Source organism: Nomascus leucogenys, chromosome 9 (assembly GCF_006542625.1).
Source record: "Nomascus leucogenys isolate Asia chromosome 9, Asia_NLE_v1, whole genome shotgun sequence".
NCBI classification, from domain to species: Eukaryota; Metazoa; Chordata; class Mammalia; order Primates; family Hylobatidae; genus Nomascus; species Nomascus leucogenys.
The window spans coordinates 12,671,494-12,693,521 of record NC_044389.1 but is presented as its reverse complement, the minus strand read 5'-3'; the positions used below and the strand labels follow the sequence as shown (position 1 = coordinate 12,693,521).

Below are 22,028 nucleotides of genomic sequence, written 5' to 3'. Positions count from 1 at the left end.
GTCTATACTTAAAATACAAAAATTAGCCAGGCAGGGTGGCAGGCGCCTGTAATCCCAGTTACTCGGGAGCCTGAGGCAGGAGAATCACTTGAACCTGGGGAAGCAGAGGCTGCAGTGAGCTGAGATCTCGCCATTGCACTCCAGCCTGGGTGACAGAGTGACACTTTGTCTCAAAAAAAATATATATATATGCACACATATATATATGATATGTATATATATACTTAATAACTGATTCAGCAGTTTGAGGTGGGTGGGGTCCAGAGTCTCAGGAAGAGGCTGCGTGATCTGAATTTTTATCAAACTTCCTAGGTGATTTGAATGGGTATCCTAAGGTCCCTTGTTATGCAGCCATTTGAATGTCAGATGAGAGATTTTTAATTAGTACTACAGGCAATGGGAAGCTATTGAAGGTTTTTAAAGCAGAAAAAGAAGGGTAATACTAAGGAAAGAGAGAAAGAACTAAGAAACAACGAAGAAGGGAGAGAAGTATTTTTGATCTGTTACATGTTGAGACTGAAACACCAGAAAAATGCTCCAAAGATGTCCAGTTCTCAGCTGGAAAAAAATGAATTGGAAGCTCTGTAATAAAGGTGAAGTTAGAGATGACGATTTTGAGATTTATTCTTCATCAAGAGATGCAAATTCAAATACCTCCAGAATCAAGGCAGGTAATGCAAATGAGGATTAAGTATAATTAAAAAAAAACAGCATTCATCTTTAATAAACGGCAAGTACCACTTTGTCTCAGCAGGGATGCAGTAGGCAATGGTGAAGACTGTGGTGAGCTAGAGGACATACGCCCTGTCTTAGGGGCCAGTCATTGCCAAATAGAAGTGTGGGATCAGTGTTAACAGATCTGGTTTTTACAGAGAAACTCTACATATTTTCATTTTGACACTTCCTAATTATTAAATGTTCACAATGAATTTTTTAAGTGCTTAAACACTATATAGACAAAACCATTTGTATCTATGGTCAGCTTTGCCTTGGGGGGTTCTAATTTGTGACTTCTGAGCTGCACAGATGGGATTCAAGAGAGAGAGTTGAGTAAATTGAGAAGAAATCCAGGGGCTGCACTGTGAAGAACCATGGCCCTCCCAAGCACCCAAGCTTGCCTGGCGGTGAGCCCAGGGCTTAGAGAGACCCTGGTTCTTTTGGCCACTGGGTGTTTGGTGAGCTCCCATGTTGGTGGCAGCAAGTGAAGCCTGCACCTGCCACGGCTGTTTCTGCTCATCAGCTGGAAATCATGTGGATAGCCTCTGAGGTCCTAATGCCTCCAGGGTTAGATGCCACCTTGGGGAGGGGCCTGCAGCCTTCACTCCACCACTCTGTATAGTCATTTTCATCCCAAACTGTGAAGATGCTCTCTACCCAGGAGTGTCTGAGTCCTGGCTGGAGCGGGCATCTTGTTTAACACATCTTAGACACTCACTTTGTATCGGGAAATTCTTCTGTTGTCTAATTTAAGGGCTTTTTGTACAATTTAATCTTTTTTTTGCCTCTTCTATCTTCAGAGCAGGTGGTGGAATGGGTTACTCTTTAGCTTCCAGACTCTTCCTCAGCCTTCAATAGGGTCTCAAAAAGCCCCAGGCTGGGCGCGGTTGCTCACGCCTGTAATCCCAGCACTTTGGGAGGCTGAGGAGGACAGATCACGAGGTCAGGAGTTCGAGACCAGCCTGACCAACATGATGAAACCCCATCTCTACTAAAAATACACACACAAAAATATATAGCCAGGCGTGGTGGCGTGCACCTGTAATCCCAGCTACTCAGGAGGCTGAGGCAGGAGAATCGTTTGATCCCGGGAGGTGGAGGTTGCAGTGAGCCGAGACCATGCCACTGCACTCCAGCCTGGGAGACAGAGCGAGACTCTGTCTCAAAAAAACAAAAATCAACAAACAAACAAAGTTCCATCTCAAAAAGTGTCCTCAGGGATGTAAAACTTGTTACCTGTAGATTAGAAAGCTGTTTGCTTACTGAAATGTTAGCAAGCCTTCCTTCGGTCTAGATGGGTAGTTTTCTGCTTACCCTCAACCCTAACCATCTTTGCATTATCTATTTCTGTCCCTACTCTCAGTTCATTCTGGGGTGGAGGAAGGGGTTCAAACCAGAAATATTAAAAATAGCTAGCATCCCCACCTTCCTGTAGTTCTCATTAGCAGGTTTTAGAGACAATGTCATTTTCTCCTCTTCTTAAATTCTCTTCTGATTCTAAACAATGACTCCCAGACTGGCTGGCCTAGAACTGACCTTGAAAGGTTCAACTTTGTGAGAAAATGATAGGGAACCCACAAAGATGTCCTGATCATTACCCAACAATGCTTGCAAAGAGTTGTGATATATTTAGCAGTATTTCCACCCTGATTAGGAAGTGAGGAAGAGGCAGCTGGTCTTCCCCGGGTGATGTTTCTTATTAGCTCTGGGCAGCACAGCCAAGTTGTCACCAATGAGGTCTGTAAAGAGGAAAGATCAAATTAGTATTTGCACCAGCTACACTCAGACATACTTCACCAAAATGTACACTCTACCATAACGCCCACATTTCACAAGACGACTTTCTTCAACAGATACCATTATATGTGCTTACTAACATAGCGAACACATATCCATATCCCCTCCTACCCACAAACATCAGAGCCCACGTGCAATCTAAGTATGTATGCTCACTCAAATATACATACTAATACCTCCCTAACCACACTGACACACAGACCAACAAAAACTACACTCTGCATGGTGGAGAAATGACCTGATGCTACCCTCCTAGAGTATCTCAGCCCAGCCTCTGCCTGCCTCACTCAACCTCAGGTTTCTACTTGTACTCGGAAAATCGAGGCAACCAAGCCAAGTCCCCATAGGCCCAACAGGGCGCTGGGAAAGATAGAAATCACTTACAACGATCCAGTTGCTTCTGAGCTGGAAATGGGAGCAGGGCTGCATGCTAACCTCACAGACAGGGCCAGCACAGAGGCCTGAGGAGTGGGACCCACTTCTGAGTGGGAATATGGTCTGAAGAGAGCAGGTGGGTCACTCCTGAGTTGGCCACACAGGTGGGCTGTGCAAGTGGGCGAGATGAGCAACCAGGAGTAGAGGAACCAATAGGTCTGAGGTCACATGGGACGGAAATTCTGGTCCAGATGAGGCATAAATGAAGTCCACCCTCACTTCCATCACCCCTTTCCCCCTCTTCAGTGGGTGAAGTCACTGGTCAGCACATGTCAACATTTAAAGTTCAAAATTCAACCCAAGACCCTTGGGTGGGAGTAGAGGGAGGGAGAGAAGAACTAGGAAGAAGAGGAGGAGGAAGGGCAGGAAGGGAGAAAGAGAAGCAGGAAGGACAGGTGGGGAGGGAGAGGCAACCCACTCTCCTTATCTTGCTGCTCAAACAGCACCTTGATTATACCAAGGAATGGGAAGCAACAGGCAACATGCAAACAAAAAAAGCAGGGGTGACATCTTGACTTTTAGAGCTTCTAAGGATTCTGGTCCTAGCAATGTAAGAGGAGTTTCAGGAAATTTCAAAAACAATTGGGACTACTATAATGTATTCAAAAATTGATTGAGAACCTAAATCCAGAGTTGGGTACAATTACACTGTGTGTGTATATATTTTTTTAATTATTTTTTATTTTTTGTTTTTTGAGATGGAGTCTCACTCTGTTGCCCAGGATGGAGTGCAGTGTTGTGATCTCAGCTCACTGCAATCTCCGCCTCCCAGGTTCAAGCGATTCTCCTGCCTGAGCCTCTGGGGTAGCTGGGATTACTGGTGCCCGCCACCACACCCAGCTAATTTTTTTTTTTTTTTTTTGTATTTTTAGTAGAGACTGGGTTTCACCATGTTGGCCAGGCTGGTCTCAAATTCCTGTCCTCAAGTGATCAGTCTGCCTCAGCCTCTGAAAGTCCTAGGATTACAGGCTTGAGCCACCACACCCAGCTACACTGTATATTGACTTGGGAACTTTGAATGTGAGATACATTAAGCTTCCTCTCCCTAGGCTTGTGCATAGAAAGAAAAGAGGAGAGGCTGGGCACAATGGCTCACGCCTGTAATCCCAGCACTTTGGGAAGCCAAGGTGGGTGGATCACGAGGTCAAGAGATCGAGACCATCCTGGCCAACATGATGAAACCCCACCTCTACTAAAAATACAAAAATGGCTGGGCATAGTGGTGCACGCCTGTAGTCCCAGCTACTCGGGAGGCTGAGGCAGGAGAATCGCTTGAGCCCAGGAGGCGGAGGTTGCAGTGAGCCGGGATCGCTCCACTGCACTCCAGCCTGATGACAGAGCGAGACTCTGTCTAAATAAAAAAAGAAAGAAAAAGAAAAGAAGAGAAAGCAGTGGGACTACCTTCTGGTATTTATGGATCACCTCTGCCTACACCAAGTTCACAAACTAATCACCAGTGAGGAGGCCAAGGCACACTCCGGGTAATGGTGGAGACAAGGGGTTACAGCCTCCCGGCTCCTGTCCCATTCACTGCATCATCGTCTGCAATGACAGCTCTGTCGGACCACGGCCCATGCAACAGCAGCAGAGGGACACAACAGTCTAATGAAAAGGCCCCATACTTGAAGTCAGAAAATTTGGTCCCAGTCCTGGCTCTCTTGAGAATTCACTGTGTGGCCTGGTGAGGGACAGAAAAATCTACATAAGGACCGAATTCTATTTTCTGAAGCAAAAAACAGTCAAGGGGCTACCATAAGATTTTTTTCAGCAGTTCAGTTGCAAGAGATGTTAGGCATCTCCTACAACTCACACCTGTCAAAGACATACCCAGGAAGATGTTCGGCGTTTTCACATTTAGGTGCTGAACGATCCTATATAGCTGTCTATATCTTGACCTATTTCCCTGACTTCCTTGGTGGTTGACATTGGTCAGTTTCGGCCTTGCTGACACCTGGTCTCCATGGTTTGGTATATCTCTAAGTTATCTTGTTTCCAGGGTCAGCCCTGTTTCCTGTAACAAATAATTCTTTCCCCTCAGTGAGCAGAAGTAATGGCCTCATCTGGCCTGATCCAGCATTTGGGGAGAAGCCGGTGAAAGAGGCCATCTAAGAGATATGTTTAATGCCAAAATATTAGAATTTTGGGTCATTTTGATTTGTTATATGAAGCAGTAGAGCAGAATATTTGAATTTTGAATTGTTCCAGAAATGTGGGACACGTGAGCATAGTAACTTGTTTTCAAGTAACTTGCAAACTCTGGTTGAATCTCTAAGAAGATCACTAACAATACCAAACGGTAGATTATGAATGCCCAAAGAATGGTATGGATGACTAATTCAGCCTCAAGAGAATGGTCAGCATAGGTTTTCAAGGTGGAAGGCCAAGATTACACTGTACCTTCAGTAGTGTGAGCGATTGAGGCGGGGGTGGGGCATGGTAGAGACAATGATGTATGCAGGAGATAAGGACATGAGCCACGGAGCAGCAGGGTCATGCATGTTCAGGCATGCATGGAATGGGGACCACGTTACAGGGCAGAGATGGGGATCTTGGGCAAGCTGTTGAGGGATCCAGGCTGTAGATTTGCTGTGATACTTAGAAGGCAGTGAGAAGAGTGACCCTGGAGCACAAAGTAGCAGCAACCTAAAAAGGCAGATGGGGCTAAATTATGAAGGGTCTTAAACATTAGGCAAAGGAGTCTGGACTTGATTTAGTAGAGGAATGGGGGAGGGGATGTTTCAGAATGACCTGAGCAAGAGAAGAGCTAGGGAATGAAGTATTTTAGGAAGGGAACTCCACTAACAGGGGAAGGGTGGCCTGGGGATGGGACTGGATGGAATCCACTGCAATCATCTGGATAGAAAGAAGCAACCGATTTGGGGACTGGATCTGGGGAGCCAAGTACAAGGAGAGGCTGACCTTTCTGGACGGAGTGACTGGGAAATGATGGTATCGCTGACAGAAACGGAGATCAAGAGCTTTGGAGAGACAGTGGGCTTCGGCTGACATTGAGGTGGTGGCTGGACATCAGAGGGAGAGGACAGAGCCGGTGGGAACAGGAGCAGGACGGAAAGACAGGAGGACAGACTGTGCAGATGAGAAAAGCCACTGTAAAACAGTAAACATCAAGACAGACTACATGCACAGCACCTCTCCAAGGAAAGGCAGCCTAGAGAAAAGGGAGGAGGACTGAGGAGACAGTGTGGGGACATGGCAGGAAAGGATCCAGGGGCAGCACAGCCAGGCAGGGGGGTGGATAAGCCTGGGGTACAAGTAAAAAAGACAGGGACACTGCTTCCAGAAGGTGGTCAGAGGGCTCAGAGTCCAAGGAAAATAGGAATTTACAGAGGCCACTGGGTTTTAGTCACCTTACAAACACGGCATCTGTACGCCAGACCCTGGGCCAGGCTTCGGGGTGTTGGGTAGAAGTTATCCTCATTCAGCAGACATCTACCGAGTGCCCGTGATGGTGGCGGTCCCTGAGTGTGGAAGAGGGAGACTGAGGCCGGATTCTTTCTCGAGAAGGTCCAATCCACAATGAGGAAGGAAGACGGCTGGGGGAAGGAGGGAGCCGACGGAAAAATATGTACAGTTGAGAGTAGACCACTAATTCAAAACAATTTGCACTTAAGGAAAGTGAGAACTAGAAAAATAAGTTGAGAAGACAAAAGTCTTGCAACACACCCCCTACCCCTACCCACCAGAAAACTTAGACTTGAATGTTTCTCAGCAAGAGAAAAGGCATTGCTGTAGAGTGGAACTTGTTGTGGGAGGTGGGATTACTACGGAAATAAATAGAAGACAGCCTCCCTTTCCAAAGAGCCAAAAGGAACCCATTTCGTCTAGTTAAGAGACGAGGCAAAGCGGTAAAATGGTGACAACACGTCCTGGTGAGTGGTTCTGACCGTGTATGGTTGGAAAATGCTGCGGGAATCAGAAAGGGGAACCGTCTGGGAGGGGTGGTGTCACCGAAGGCTTCTCGGAGGAGGTGGCCTCTAACCCGAGCCTTAAAAATGGGCAGAGAGGCGAGGCCGGGGCCTGCAGGGCGCGGAGTACTCGGGAGCCGCCTCCCTCCTTTCAGAGCTCTCAGCGCCGTCCCCGAGCCTCGCTTTCTCCTCTCGCCTAGCTCAGCTCAGCCGGGCGCAGGTTCCTAGCACTGACGTCAGCGGGCGATGACCTCAGCGCCGCCAAGCCTGCGAGGGCGGGGGCTGCGGTGGCGGGGGCGGGGAAGTGCGCCGGAGCGCGGGGCGGGGCGGGACGGGGCGGGGCGGCTCCGGGCCCCGCCCCCATCCGCTGGCCGCGGCCAATGAGCGCCGCCGCCGGCTGCCCCCACCTCCCTGGACCTCCTGAAAAACGCTGCCCGGGGAAAGCCCGGGCAGAGCCCGAGCAGCGGCCAGGGTAACGCTGTCTTGTGGACCTGCACTTCCCACCCGAGACCTCTCACTGAGCCCGAGCCGCGCGCGACATGAGCCACGGGAAGGGAACCGATATGCTCCCGGAGATCGCCGCCGCCGTGGGCTTCCTCTCCAGCCTCCTGAGGACCCGGGGCTGCGTGAGCGAGCAAAGGCTTAAGGTCTTCAGCGGGGCGCTCCAGGAGGCACTCACAGGTGAGCGCATGCCGAGGGTCCTGGCGCCACCGGGGGTCGGCCCCCTCCCTGCCAGGGCCGTCTTTCCTCTACTTCTGCGGCAGGGTGACCCACAGGAGCAGCTTTGGGACTCGGCGGCCCTCCTCCAACCCCCGGGGCGGCCCGCAGTCCCCAGTTTCCTGGGTCCTCCTCCCCAGCCCTGTGCTTGGGTCTCGGCCGTGGCGGTTCTGATGGGGCGCGCCCCTCTACGCCCTCGGAGGCGCAGACCCTGGTCCTGGAGTGCCAGCCCGAGTCCCCAGCTTATGCCCCTGTCTCATTACGGGCTCGTCTCCCTCGCTGGACCCTCGAGATCTTAAGACCCTCGATGGATGTTGTTGCGGGCCGCCCGGTCGGCCGAGGGGTCCCGATGAGGGAAGAAGGTGCAGTCGAGCCTTTTCAACAACTTGGAGTCCCAGTGCGGTTCTTCCTGCCGGTCGGGGTGCGCTGTGCCTGGGGCAGTCCACTGGTTGCTGACTCGCTTCAAGTTGGAATTTGGGCCCCCTTTGTGTTCTCTTTGGTCCCCCTTAGCCATCTGCCACCTATTGTGGTAGGAAGGAAAGCCTGGTAGCTGGTGACCCTGCCGTGCGGGCCTTTGAGTTGGGAGGTGAAGAGATAAGCAGCCCGCTCGCTAGCTGGGGAGAGACCTCTCTCCCAGCTGTTTCTAGCTGGTTGCTGTCAGTTTTAGGAAGCGATAGCCATCTCGGAAGGCACCCGCACAGACCCTGCCTTCTGAGGAAAACAGATGTTTCATCAAAACAACCCAGTTTTCACTCCCTTAGGCACTGCTAAGGAAGGTTCTCTGACTCTTCTGAAGGAAGCAGAGGGAACACATGGTGGGAGGTCCAGTGACTTGCTGTGGACCCAACAATGTTGGCAGCCTTCCTGGCCCTGAAACTTCAGCTCACAGGTCTCCAGAGGCCCTGCCTGGACATGCCAGCCCCAGTCACACCCTTCCCTTGCTTTGGGGGTGTGCCAAAAGCAATACACTAGCCACTAGAGAGTACCCTAGATCTCTAGAATCCCCTCCCAGCACACACACACTCACACACTCTCACACACACACTCACACTCACACACACACACCACACTCCACACACACTCACACACACTCACACACACACTCACACACACACTGTCACATACACTTGTCCTGGAAGCAAGAACGTGGATCTCTCCAGCTTCCATAAAATTTTCTCTGCTAAGTGGCAAGAGGGTCCTGGAACTTAGAGGAATCCACCTCCCTTACTTAAAGAGCCCCTTCCTCTCCTCCTGTCCCTTGACCCTCCACCCCGCCCTACGGTAGTATCCATGGCCTAGCTGCTCTAACTGGGGCATCTCCCCCTGGTCCTGTCTCCACAGAGCACTACAAACACCACTGGTTTCCCGAAAAGCCGTCCAAGGGCTCCGGCTACCGCTGCATTCGCATCAACCACAAGATGGACCCCATCATCAGCAGGGTGGCCAGCCAGATCGGACTCAGCCAGCCCCAGCTGCACCAGCTGCTGCCCAGCGAGCTGACCCTGTGGGTGGACCCCTATGAGGTGTCCTACCGCATTGGGGAGGACGGCTCCATCTGCGTCTTGTATGAGGAGGCCCCAGTGGCCGCCTCCTGTGGGCTCCTCACCTGCAAGAACCAAGTGCTGCTGGGCCGGAGCAGCCCCTCCAAGAACTACGTGATGGCGGTCTCCAGCTAGGCCCCTCCGCCCCCGCCCTGGGCGCCGCAGTGCTCATGCTGCCGTGACAACAGGCCACCACATACCTCAACCTGGGGAACTGTATTTTTAAATGAAGAGCTATTTATATATATATATATATATATTTTTTTTTTTTTTTAAGAAAAGAGGAGGAAAAAAAACCAAAAGATTTTTTTTAAGAAAAAAATCCTTCAAGGGAGCTGCTTGGAAGTGGTCTCCCCAGGTGCCTTTGGAGAGAATTGTTGTGTGCTTGAGTCTGTGAGCCAGTGTCTGCCTATAGGAGGGGGAGCTGTTAGGGGGTAGACCTAGCCAAGGTGAAGTGGGAGACGTTTGGCTAGCGCCCCAGGAAGATGTGAGAGGGAGCAAGCAAGGTTAGCAACTGTGAACAGAGAGGTCGGGATTTGCCCTGGGGGAGGAAGAGAGGCCAAGTTCAGAGCTCTCTGTCTCCCCCAGCCAGACACCTGCATCCCCGGCTCCTCTATTACTCAGGGGCATTCATGTCTGGACTTAAATAATACTATGTTATCTTTTCTTCTATTTTTCTAATGAGGTCCTGGGCGGAGAGTGAAAAGGCCTCTCCTGATTCCTACTGTCCTAAGCAGCTTTTCTTGAAATCATGACTTGTTTCTGATTCTACCCCCAGGGGCCCGTAGATGTTGCTTTCCAGCCAGGAATCTAAAGCTTTGAGTTTTCTGAGGGGGGAGGAGGGAACTGGAGGTTATTGGGGTTAGGATGGAAGGGAACTCTGCACAAAACCTTTGCTTTGCTAGTGCTGCTTTGTGTGTATGTGTGGCAAATAATTTGGGGGTGATTTGCAATGGAATTTTGGGACCCAAAGAGTATCCACTGGGGATGTTTTTTGGCCAAAACTCTTCTTTTTGGAACCACATGAAAGTCTTGATGCTGCTGCCATGATCCCTTTGAGAGGTGGCTCAAAAGCTACAGGGAACTCCAGGTCGTTTATTACTGCCTTCTTTTCAAAAGCACAACTCTTCTCTAACACTCTCCTTCCCCTTCCCTTCTGGTTGGGTCATGGAGCTACCCTATTTGCTAGGACAAGAGTTCTCAGTCACTGTGCAATATGCCCCCTGGGTCCCAGGAGGGTCTGGAGGAAAACTGGCTCTCAGAACCTCCTGATGCCCTGGTGGGCTTAGGGAACCATCTCTCCTGCTCTCCTTGGGATGATGGCTGGCTAATCAGCCTTGCATATATTCCTTGGCTGAATGGGAGAGTGCCCCATGTTCTGCAAGACTACTTGGTATTCTTGTAGGGCCGACACTAAATAAAAGCCAAACCTTGGGCACTGTTTTTTCTCCCTGGTGCTCAGAGCACCTGTGGAAAAGTTGCTGTCTGTCTCAGTACAATCCAAATTTGTCGTAGACTTGTGCAATATTTACTGTTGTGGGTTGGAGAAAAGTGGAAAGCTACACTGGGAAGAAACTCCCTTCCTTCAATTTCTCAGTGACATTGATGAGGGGTCCTCAAAAGACCTCGAGTTTCCCAAACCGAATCACCTTAAGAAGGACAGGGCTAGGGCATTTGGCCAGGATGGCCACTCTCCTGCTGTTGCCCCTTAGTGAGGAATCTTTCCCCCACTTCCTCTACCCCCAGGTTCTCCTCCCCACAGCCAGTCCCCTTTCCTGGATTTCTTAACTGCTCAATTTTGACTCAAAGGTGCTATTTACCAAACACTCTCCCTACCCATTCCTGCCAGCTCTGCCTCCTTTTCAACTCTCCACATTTTGTATTGCCTTCCCAGACCTGCTTCCAGTCTTTATTGCTTTAAAATTCACTTTGGGCCCACAGATCCAAGAGCTAATTTTCTGGCTTGTGGGTTGAAACAAAGCTGTGAATCACTGCAGGCTGTGTTCTTGCATCTTGTCTGCAAACAGGTCCCTGCCTTTTTAGAAGCAGCCTCATGGTCTCATGCTTAATCTTGTCTCTCTTCTCTATGATGTTCACTTTAAAAACAAAACTCCCGAGCTGGACTGTTGAGCAGGGCTGTCTCTCCTATTAAGTAAAAATAAATAATAGTAGTATGTTTGTAAGCTATTCTGACAGAAAAGACAAAGGTTACTAATTGTATGATAGTGTTTTTATATGGAAGAATGTACAGCTTATGGACAAATGTACACCTTTTTGTTACTTTAATAAAAATGTAGCAGGATAAACTTGTGTGGTGTAGAGAAGATAAAATTCTCACGTTGTACATTTGTGTTTCCCTTTCAGATCCAAATCCTTTCTTTGTGTTTAATAGTATTTCTCCTCACTTGCACTCAGACAATCTACAGCATGTGGGTGGTATAAAAGAAAAATCTAGTTGTATGGCTGGGCCATTTCCAAGCAACCCCTCTTCCCTGGAAAGTAGCTCCTTACTTCCCTCCGTTTTGTTTGTTTGTTTTGAGACAGTTCTGTCACTCAGGCTGGAGTGCAGTGGTGCAATCTCAGCCATTGCAACCTCTGCCTCCTGGGCTCAAATAATTCTCCCACTTCTGCCTCTTGAGTAGCTGAGACTGCAGGCATGTGCCACCATGCCCAGCTGATTTTTGTATTTTTTGTAGGGATGGGGTTTTGCCATGTTGCCCAGGCTGGTCTCAAACTCCTGAGCTCAAGTGATCCCCCTGCCTCTGCCTCCCAAAGTGCTGGAATTACAGGCGTGGGCCACGGTGCCCAGCCTACTTTCACCTCTAATGAGGATTCTACTTTTCCTGTGAAGATGCTAGAAGTAACAGGGTTCTAGTCTGAACATTCCCTAGTCTAGCCAGATCTCCATCTTATGCATCTTGTTTTTGATAGTCCTTCATTTCATTCATTCATTCATTCATTCATTCATTCATTCATTCATTCATTTAGCAAGCATGTATTGTCAGTAAGTGCTAGGCACTGAACTTATTAAAAATGATTGAGACACAGCCTGTCTCACAGACCAGGGTTTGGTAAGCAGTGGGTAATGAACTCCTTCCCAGGCTAAGGCAGGATTGTTGGCAATTCCCAGTAAAGGTGCTTTTGTCATCTCTGGGGCTGCCATTTGCTACCCACCATACTTGTCTTGTTAGACAAGAGCAGCTAGGCCTCAGGATCTATGCACTGGAGCTGAATGGCAATGCTACAGGTTAGCTAGAGAGCAGCTACTTCTGACAGCAAACACTGGAGTGAGAGCCAAAAGTTTGTTACCAATTTATAACTCCCTTTGGTTACATGCAAGGAAATAACAGTTTTTATCCTCCCTGACTTTCGAGTTCTTTCCATGAGATTTTTGACACAAGCCCAGAGTTTCCTACTGAGGGCAAGTACATTCCCAACCTGGTCTAGTTTTTTCTTGGCTGTAGGTGAGCTGTATTTATGTGTTTATTTATTAATTTATTTATTTTCCTTTCTTTTTTGAGACGGAGTCTCACACGTTCTTGTCGTCCAGGCTGGAGTGCAGTGGTACGATCTCGGCTCACTGTAACCTCCACCTTCCGGGTTCAAGTGATTCTCCTGCCTCAGCCTCTGCAGTAGCTGGGATTACAGGTGCCTGCCATCATGCCGGGCTAATTTTTGTACTTTTGGTAGAGACAGGGTTTCACCATGTTAGCCAGGATGGTCTCGAACTCCTGACCTGAGGTGATCCGCCCGCCTTGGCTTCCCAAAGTGCTGGGATTACAGGTGTGAGCCACCGCACCTGGCGGTGACCTGTATTTAAACTAAACTTTACACATGTTGCTTCATATACAGTGACAACTCCCCCAACTTCATTTCATACCTCCATGACCTTTATCAACAAACATACAGTTTTCCCTAGGTGTGCTATATTGGAGGTAGCCCACGGAGGCTGTGTGCTATGCCTGTGTTGAGTGAGGAGGGTAGGGGAGCCAGGGATGGGGTTAGGGAAGGCCAGGTCATCTGTATCATAAATAGAATTTGGTTAAGACTCATTGTATCAAGGGGTTGTTACTGAAAGGAGTAGTCCCATTTTTATTTGTAGCTTCTGAAATAAATGTCCTAGACACTTGTTTAAAAAGACCTACTTTTTGGATGTAAGGACAGGGTTAGTTAGTGTTGAGGAATTTTTGCCCACCCTTTTTTGAGCGTTTGGTACAAAGTCAGCATCTAAGGACCTACTCTTTTGGAGGTAAGGACAGGGTTAGTTAGGGTTGAGGAATTTCTGCCCACCCTCTTTTGAGTGTTTGGTACAAAGTGAGCATCTATCTTCCTGATTTCTAAAAGGCCTTGCTCATGAAGGATATTTCCTTGTTTAGTGGAAAGCCTGAAATTCAGGGAAGGTTGTCTGGAGACTGTGGGGACCCTTCACCCACTTCTGTGTCTTCAAGTCAGGGAAGCCACAGCATGGCAGATTCACCTTGGGGCCACTCTTGGCTCTTGGTAAACTAGTAGTCCCTCAATTTACATGAGAGGGTTCTGTGATCAAGCAATGTGTTTTCTTTTTAGATCTGAACCAATTTCAGTAGAACTGGAGCATACCCCTTGGCTACCTGACAGTACAGGGGCTCTGGCCTGAAATTGCTTGAAGAGTTGCAGTTGGTGGCTTTCATGTGTTCAGGGACTAGGCATTGGTTGGTCTGTTCTGCTTCCATCTTCTCCACTTGGTAAGCAGTGCCAGCTTCGGAGACCTGTGGTCAGTTAGCTGTTTTTGAATGATAATGCACCTCCCCAGAGAGTGTAGACAAGGCTCTGCACGCTGCAGATTAAGAGCCCATCCTGGATCCTGATAAGAAGTTCTGGGTCGGGGAGTCCTTGGTGCTGCAACAAACAAGTCCCAGGAGGAAGAAGCCCACTTCTGTAGGCCTGACTCCTGTAAGGAGCCTTTGGTAAGGAAGGTGAGGACTCAGGTGTCCTGGCTTCCAGGCCAACACAGCCTCCCTGGCCCAACAAAGATTGGTGCAACAGAAAGAGTTCTGGACTGGGAGGAAGAATGTATGGGTTGTGGTCCTGGTACTTCTTAACTAGCTGTGTGAGTTTGGACAAGCTCCTCAGCTTTTCTGTCTTAAAAATTAGGGGGTTGGCTGGGTGCAGTGGTTCATGCCTGTAATCCCAGCACTTTGGGAGGCCGAGGCGGATGGATCACTTGAGGCCAAGAGCTCAAGACCAGCCTGGCCAACACGGCAAAACCCTGTCTCTACTAAAAATACAAAAATTAGTCAGGTGTAGTGGCGCGTGCCTGTAGTCCCAGCTACTCAGGAGGCTGAGGCAAGAGAATCACTTGAACCCGGGAGGCAGAGGTTGCAGTAGCCGAGATAGAGCCACTGCACTCCAGCCTGGGCGACAAAGCAAGACTCTGTCTCAAACAAACAAACAAACAAACAACAACAACAACAAAAAAACTGGGAATGTGGCTCATGCCTGTAATCTCAGCATTTTGGGAGGCCGAAGTGGGAGAATCATGAGGTCAGGAGTTCGAGACCAGCCTGGCCAACATGGTGAAACCCCGTCTCTACTAAAAATACAAAAAATTAGCTGGGCATAGTGGTGGGTGCCTGTAATCCCAGCTACTTGAGGCAGGAGAATTGCTTGAACTTGGGAGGCCAAGGTTGCAGTGAGCCAAGATTGCGCCACTGCACTCACTCCAGCCCGGGCAACAGAGTGAGACTCCGTATAAAAAAAAAAAAAAAAAAATTGGAGTTTTGGATTAAATGACCTATGTTCTTTTCTTTGGCTATTTATTTATTTATTTATTTATTGAGACAAGGTTTCACTCTGTTGCCCAGGCTGGAGTATAGTGGTAGGATCACAGCTCACTGCAGCCTTCATCTCCTAGGCTCAGGTGATCCCCCTGCCTTAGCTTCCCGAGTAGCTGGGACTACAGGTGTGAGCCACCACTCCTGGCTAATTTTTTGTTATTTTTTTTAAGAGATGGGGTCTTGCTATGTTGCCTGGGCCGGTCTCAAAGTCCTGGCCTCAAGCAATCCTCCTGCCTTAGCCTCCCAAACTGCTGGGATTACGGTTCTCGCCCAGCTTTTTTCAGCTTTTGATTCTAAATCATCCATCCCCATTACGCTGCCAATCACTGCGGGGGGGGGGGGGGGCAAATTAGCACCATTATTATCATTATTTTCAATTAGTTGAACTGAAAGGTAAGGTAATTTGGGCTGAGAAGTACAGTAATTAATAATATTTTGCTTGGGTCAGACTCCTGCCTGTTAAGGTTTCAGTTTGCAAACACCATGAAGCAGTACTACAGAGACGTTAGGAGCTCAGGCTCTGGTGTTAGGCTGCCTAGGGAGGTTTAATCTCAGCTCTACCACCCACCTATCCACTGTGCAACCTGGTGGCTAGTGACTTTAACCAAGCCTCAATTTCTCCCTTTGTAAAATGGAATGAAGAATATAACCCACTTCAAAATGTTGTTACAAAGATTAAATGAGATCCATAATCTACTTATAATTGTCCTGGCACATTTAAGTACTCGATAAAAAGAGAATACTTGTTCTTTCTTTCTTTTTTCTTTTTCTTTTTTTTTTTTTTTTTGAAACAGAGTTTCATTCTTGTTGCTCAGGCTGGAGTGCAATGGCGTGATCTCCGGTCACTGCAACTTCCGCCACCTTGGTTCAAGAGATTCTCCTGCCTCACATGGGCAAGGACTTCATGACTAAAACACCAAAAGCAATGGCAACAAAAGCCAAAATAGACAAATGGGATCTAATTAAACTAAAGAGCTTCTGCACAGCGAAAGAAACTACCATCGGAGTGAACAGGCAACCTACAGAATGGGAGAAAATTTTTGCAATCTACTCATCTGACAAAGGGCTAATATCCAGAATCTACAAAGAACTCAAACAAATTTACAAGAAAAAACCCCATCAAAAAGTGGGCAAAAGATATGAACAGACACTTCTCAAAAGAAGACATTTATGCAGCCAACAGACACATAAAAAAATGCTGATTATCACTGGTCATCAGAGAAATGCAAATCAAGACCACAATGAGATACCATCTCATGCCAGTTAAAATGGCAATCATAAAGTCAGGGAACAACAGATGCTGGAAAGGATGTGGAGAAATAGGAATGCTTTTGCCCTGTCGGTGGGAGTGTAAATTAGTTCAACCATTGTGGAAGTCAGTGTGGCGATTCCTGAAGGATCTAGAACTAGAATTACCATTTGACCCAGCAATCCCACTACTGGGTATATACCCAAAGGATTATAAATCATGCTACTATAAAGACACATGCACATGTATGTTTATTGTGGCACTGTTCACAATAGCAAAGACTTGGAACCCACCCAAATGTCCATCAATGATAGACTGGATTAAGAAAATGTGGCACATATACACCATGGAATACTATGCAGCCATAAAAAAGGATGAATTCATGGAGAGACATGGATGAAGCTGGGAACTATCATTCTCAGCAAACTATCACATTCTCAGCAAACTATCACAAGGACAGAAAACCAAACACCGCATGTTCTCACTCATAGGTGGGAATTGAACAATGAGATCACTTGGACACAGGGTGGGGAACATTACACTCCGGGGCCTGTCAGGGGGTGGGGGGCTGGGAGAGGGATAGCATTAGGAGAAATACCTAATGTAAAAGATGAGTTGATGGGTGCAGCAAACCAACATAGCACATGTATACCTATGTAACAAACCTGCACGTTGTGCACGTGTACCCTAGAACTTAAAGTATAATAATAAAAAAAACCTTAAAAAAAAAAAGAGAGATTTTCCTGCCTCACCCTCCTGAATAGCTGGGATTACAGGTGCTGCAACTATGCCCAGCTAATTTTTATATTTTAAGTAGAGACGGGGTTTCACCATGTTGACCAGGCTGGAATTGAACTCCTGACCTCAGGTGATCCACCCGCCTCAGCCTCCCAAAGTGCTAGGATTACAGGCATTAGCCACCATACCCGGCCTGAGAATAGTTGCTCTAAATAGAAATTAACCTCATCTCCTTAAGGACTCTGAAGAGGGTCCTAAAGTGAAAGATCCTAAAATGAAGAAGAACACTGTGGCATACTTCTAACTGGAAGGAAATCATTATTAAAATCATAGCACCTACTAGTACCTTCAAGAATGGCTACAGCTGGCTGGGTGTGGTGGCTCACATCTGTAATCTTAGCACTTCGGGAGGCCGAGGCTGACGGATCACGAGGTCAGGAGGTCGAGACCAGCCTGATCAACATGGTGAAACCCCGTCTCTACTAAAAATACAAAAATTAGCTGGGTGGTGGCACGCACCTGTAATCCCAGCTACTCAGGAGGCTGAAGCAGGAGAATCGCTTGAACGTGGGAGGCGGAGGTTGCAGTGAGCTGAGACCGCACCAGTGCACTCCAGCCTGGACAACAGAGAGAGACTCCATCTCAAAAAAAAAAAAAAAAAAAAAAAAGAATTGCTACAGATAACACCATCCGAGCAGCCTGTGGCCTCTCCCCTACAAAGATGATTTTCAATCCTTTGTTTAAAAACATGCACAGGGCCAGGCGTGGTAACTCATGCCTGTAATCTCAGCACTTTGGGATGCTGATGCGAGCGGATCACAAGGTCAGGAGTTTGAGACTAGCCTGGCCAAAATGGTGAAACCCCGTCTCTACTAAAAATACAAAAATTAGCCGGGCGTGGTGGCGCATGCCTATCATCCCCGCTACTCGGGAGGTGGAGGTTGCAGCGAGCTGAGATCATACCACTGCACTCCAGCCTGGGTAACAGAGCAAGACTCCGTCTCAAAAAAAAAAAAAAAAAAAGAAAAATTAAAAATTAAAAAAAACATGCAAGGCCAGGCGTGGTGGCTCACGCCTATAATCCCAGCATTTTGGGAGGCCATGGCAGGTGGATTACTTGAGCCCAGGAGTTTGAGACCAGCCTGGGCAACATAGTGAGACCACATCTCTATGAAAAATAAAAATAATAAAAATAAAAAACATGCACAGCCCAGGCTGTGGCAAAGAAAATATGCACGATCCAAAAGCCCTTCCTAGGGTCATACGTAGCCTACAGTAGGGACTCTAAAAGTACCTGCTGAATTAATGATTGATAACTGAGTGAACTCATGTCTGACCTCTGTCATTCTTGCAGAAATGTACGGTATCCTTGCTAGGCATCTGACCTCACTGGCGGGCCACAGGGCAACTTTGACCCATTGGCTCCACTGGTCTGCTTGTGGATTAATACCAAACTGGGCTACGTGCTCGTTTACACGCAAAGTGAGTGGGGAAAGTTTCCTAATAGCAGCTTTACTTACCTCCACTTGGCCCATCTGTGGAGTACACAGGTTCTCCCTTCCCAGAAGAGAAATAAATGGGGAAGCTGAGAAGGGCAAGCCCGAGCTCTCTGGCTTTCTCTCCACACCACTTCTTTGCAGAGCTGGCAAGAAAAACGTTTGAGCTCGGTCTAAGAGGCTACCAGGGCCCTGGATAAGGATCTTATACAAACGAGTATGCCCTGGATATGCAGCCAGTCCTTTCCCCTGATGTGAGCCTGGTTCTCTGGGCCCCAGGAGCTCCAAGCCATTTTGTTCCCAGTGGCTCTGCCATTCTCCACCCTCATTCCTGTAAACAAGAATGAACCTTGATTCAACTCTTGTCCAGTAAACTGCACAGGCTGCCTAGAGCATATCAGATAAGAAGAGGTAATAGCTGGGTGAGTTTGGAGCAAGAGCTGCTTCACTTAACCTCGCCATCAGGGAAGGGCCATTTAAAATTCGATGGGCACGGGAGCGAGGGTGGGACCAGGCAGTAGATAAGTGAGGCTGGCTGGACAAAAGCCATGGTAAACTTGAGGAGTGAGCTCAAACCTTGTCTGAAAAGAGCCCCTGTTCCTTAGCTGCAGTCCACTGCAATCATGAGGCCAGTGATTTCAGATATGGTAATTTTCAAGAGCAGCCTGAAATATAGATGTTTATTTGACATCTCCCTAAACTCTAATGATGGCAACTAATTTTTTGAAAGTGTTAAATGCTGTTTTTTTAAAGTACATATCTGCATGTCCTCTCAACTTGTGGCCTATGATGTACCTGGGGCCACCTGGGAATGGGATGTAGTGGTTTTCAACCCTACCCCCCAAGCTAGGAGTGAGTCTCTGCATTGAGGACCTCAGTGGAAGGCTGTCCCTATGGCTGCAATCTCTAAGAAGGAGCATTCTGGCATGTTCCTGATAGAAAAGAGGGCACACAAGGGGCCTCTTCACACCTAAAATTAGATAAAAAGCAGCTCTCCCTACCTTCAACTGGTGGTACCTGTTAAACTTGTGCTTGGGATGGCAGCCTCCAGGCCTTTGCTCAAGGAATGTCCTATCCACCTACTTTAGCCAGGTTCACTTACATTTTCAAGTTCACACTTTTCCAGTGTTCACTGTTCAGTGTTCACACTTTCAAGTTCACAGTTTTTCAGTGACATCTCCCCTTCACAGACTGGGCTACATGGCCTTCCCCTGAGCTCCCATGATGTTCGGTTTTATAACCCTGAATTTATAGCTAGAATGTAGACCAGAGACCTTGCCTGAACAGTGTCTCGTACTTAGTAGGTATTAGTGAATACTGGTTGAACAAATGAATGTCAAAGTTGCCAAGAGTGGAGGCTAGAGGATGAAAGGAATTTAGATCGGGGTGGAAGAAAAAAAATTAAGCCCATTCAACAATTTTGAGCTGGGACTCACTAGGAACCTGTGATTGCACCTTAAGAAAATTTGGTCCTTTGAATCTTGCAGGCTCTTAGGTCTTTAAGCACCTCTCATTGAAATGTAAATGTCACTTAGATGGGGGTGTTCACACTTTAAATCATAATGTGAGAGAGCGTTCGTTATCAATTAACTCCCTAAGTGGATTTACCCAAAAGGTAACCACCTGGAGAGAAGAAAGCTGGGCTGATGCCAGGAAAGGACTCTGGCCTTAGCAGCAGGAAAGGGAGAATAGATTCCACAACTACTAAATGCTGATTTCTATCCAGAGAAATCCTTCCTGGTGTCTACTTTGGCGGCTGGCTGGGGGCTGATGGAAATGGCACTGGGGTAGGAGTTGTTAGGAAATAGGGGGCCTAGCTTCAGGGCTGACAGTAACTGTAATAGAAGTCTTCCACATCTTGAACAAGTCCCTTCTCCACTCTGAGCCTCACTTTTCTCCTCCCTTGCTTCCTTCCTTCCTTCCTTCCTTCCTTTCTTTTTCTTTCTTTCTTTCTGGAAAGTGTTTACTTTATAAATCATCTCTTGAAAAATCCACAATGGCTGCAGGTAACATCATTGCACCACCTTTTCTCCTTCATGAGCCTCAGTTTTAGCATCTGTAAAATGAGTCACTTGTGCTAAATTATCTCTTATCATTCTGTTTTTGTTTCCACATGGAACAGGAAAAAAAAAACCCTATTTCTTCTGTTCTATTTCCTGCCGGCACATAATCCAGGTCTTGTCCTCATAACATTCATACAACAGCCTCCTGCCCTCCCTGCCCTACCACCGGACTGACCATCATCCTAGGACAATGCAAACTCTATTTTCTTTTTTTCCCAATTTTTTTATTTATAAAAATACGGAATGCTTCACAAATTTGTGTGTCATCCTTGCGCAGGAGCCATGTATCTTTCCGATTTTAGTATATGTGCTGCCGAAGCAAGCATGCAAACTCTATTTTCATCATGCCATTCCCTTCCTGCTGACTTTCTTTGCCATTCTGTATTCCTAAGATGGGAATCCCAGGCTCTCTCAGTCTTTGCAACCCCAAACTCCTTGTGCAGTAGCCCAACCAGGCCAGAACCCCTCACCAAATTCTCTCCTGCTCACCCTTCCTTGCAGCTCTGATGACATCTGCAAGTTTCTGTACTCTGCCAATTGACGCGGCACAAATCACTTTCTTCTAGGATGTGAGCGCCTACTATGTGCTGAACACTCACTATTGCCAGGGACTCTGCCTGGTGTCTTACACGCAGTATCTCTACTGTTTTTTTAATGCAGTCTCTGAGATCTTACGACCTCAGATTCACAGATGAAGAAAGCAAGGCACCAGTAACTAGAAGAGGGCAGTGGTGGAAATGGGTTTAAAACCTACGTACGCCTGTCTCCAGCATCAATGCTGTTTTCCTTTACCACTGCCTCTTCAGGATGCCTTCCCTGAATAATTCCACTTGTCCTCTATATACGTTCTTACCTCAGGGGTTTCCAGCATTCATGCATATGGTTTAGAACTGCTCACATCTTTATAACATATTTCTTACTTCAGAACCCCTTAAGGATGTATACACATAGTTTATTACTGTTCACACTTTTACAGCAAACACAGTCAGCACATTGCTGTGTGTGTGTGTGTGTGTGTGTGTGTGTGTGTGTGATGGAGTCTCGCTCCTTCACCTAGGCTGGAGTGCAGTGGTGTGATCTTGGTTCACTGCAAACTCTACCTCCCCAGTTCAAGCCATTCTCCTGCCTCAGCCTCCCAAGTAGCTGGGATTACAGGCGTGTGCCACCACACCGGGCTAACTTTTGTATTTTTATTAGAGACAGAGCTTCAACACGGTGGCCAGGTTGGTCTCAAACTCCTGACCTCAAGTGATCTGCTGGCCTCGGCCTCCCAAAGTGCTGGGATTACAGGCGTGAGCGACACATTGGGGGATTACAGGGCTCGGCGACACATTGCTTTGAGTTGACGTCTGGTGGCTCTGCAAGCCCTTCTCCCCTCTCCAACTGTCGTCACTCACACCTCCATGGCAGGAACCATTGTTTTCTATTTCCTTTTTCACCTCCATGTGCTTGTCTACCACTCTGCACGGAGCAGGCCTAAGTACACTGACCGCTGGATGACAGTCCCAACAGGTAGCTGTGGGGCAAGTGTCC

General features: G+C 47.7%; 1 protein-coding gene and 1 pseudogene across 1 annotated transcript; one reads left to right on the top strand and one right to left on the bottom strand.

Moving 5' to 3' along the window:
• Nucleotides 1-7,296: 7,296 nt before the first annotated feature.
• Nucleotides 7,297-11,439, top strand: BTG2 (BTG anti-proliferation factor 2). The gene is made up of 2 exons (XM_003264581.4): nt 7,297-7,556; nt 8,934-11,439. The coding sequence occupies exons 1-2, from the start codon at nt 7,415-7,417 to the stop codon at nt 9,266-9,268; spliced, it is 477 nt and encodes a 158-aa protein (XP_003264629.1). The 5' UTR covers nt 7,297-7,414; the 3' UTR covers nt 9,269-11,439.
• Nucleotides 11,440-20,727: 9,288 nt separating this feature from the next.
• LOC115836784 lies at nt 20,728-20,821 on the bottom strand (annotated as a pseudogene).
• Between the last annotated feature and the right edge of the window lie 1,207 nt (nt 20,822-22,028).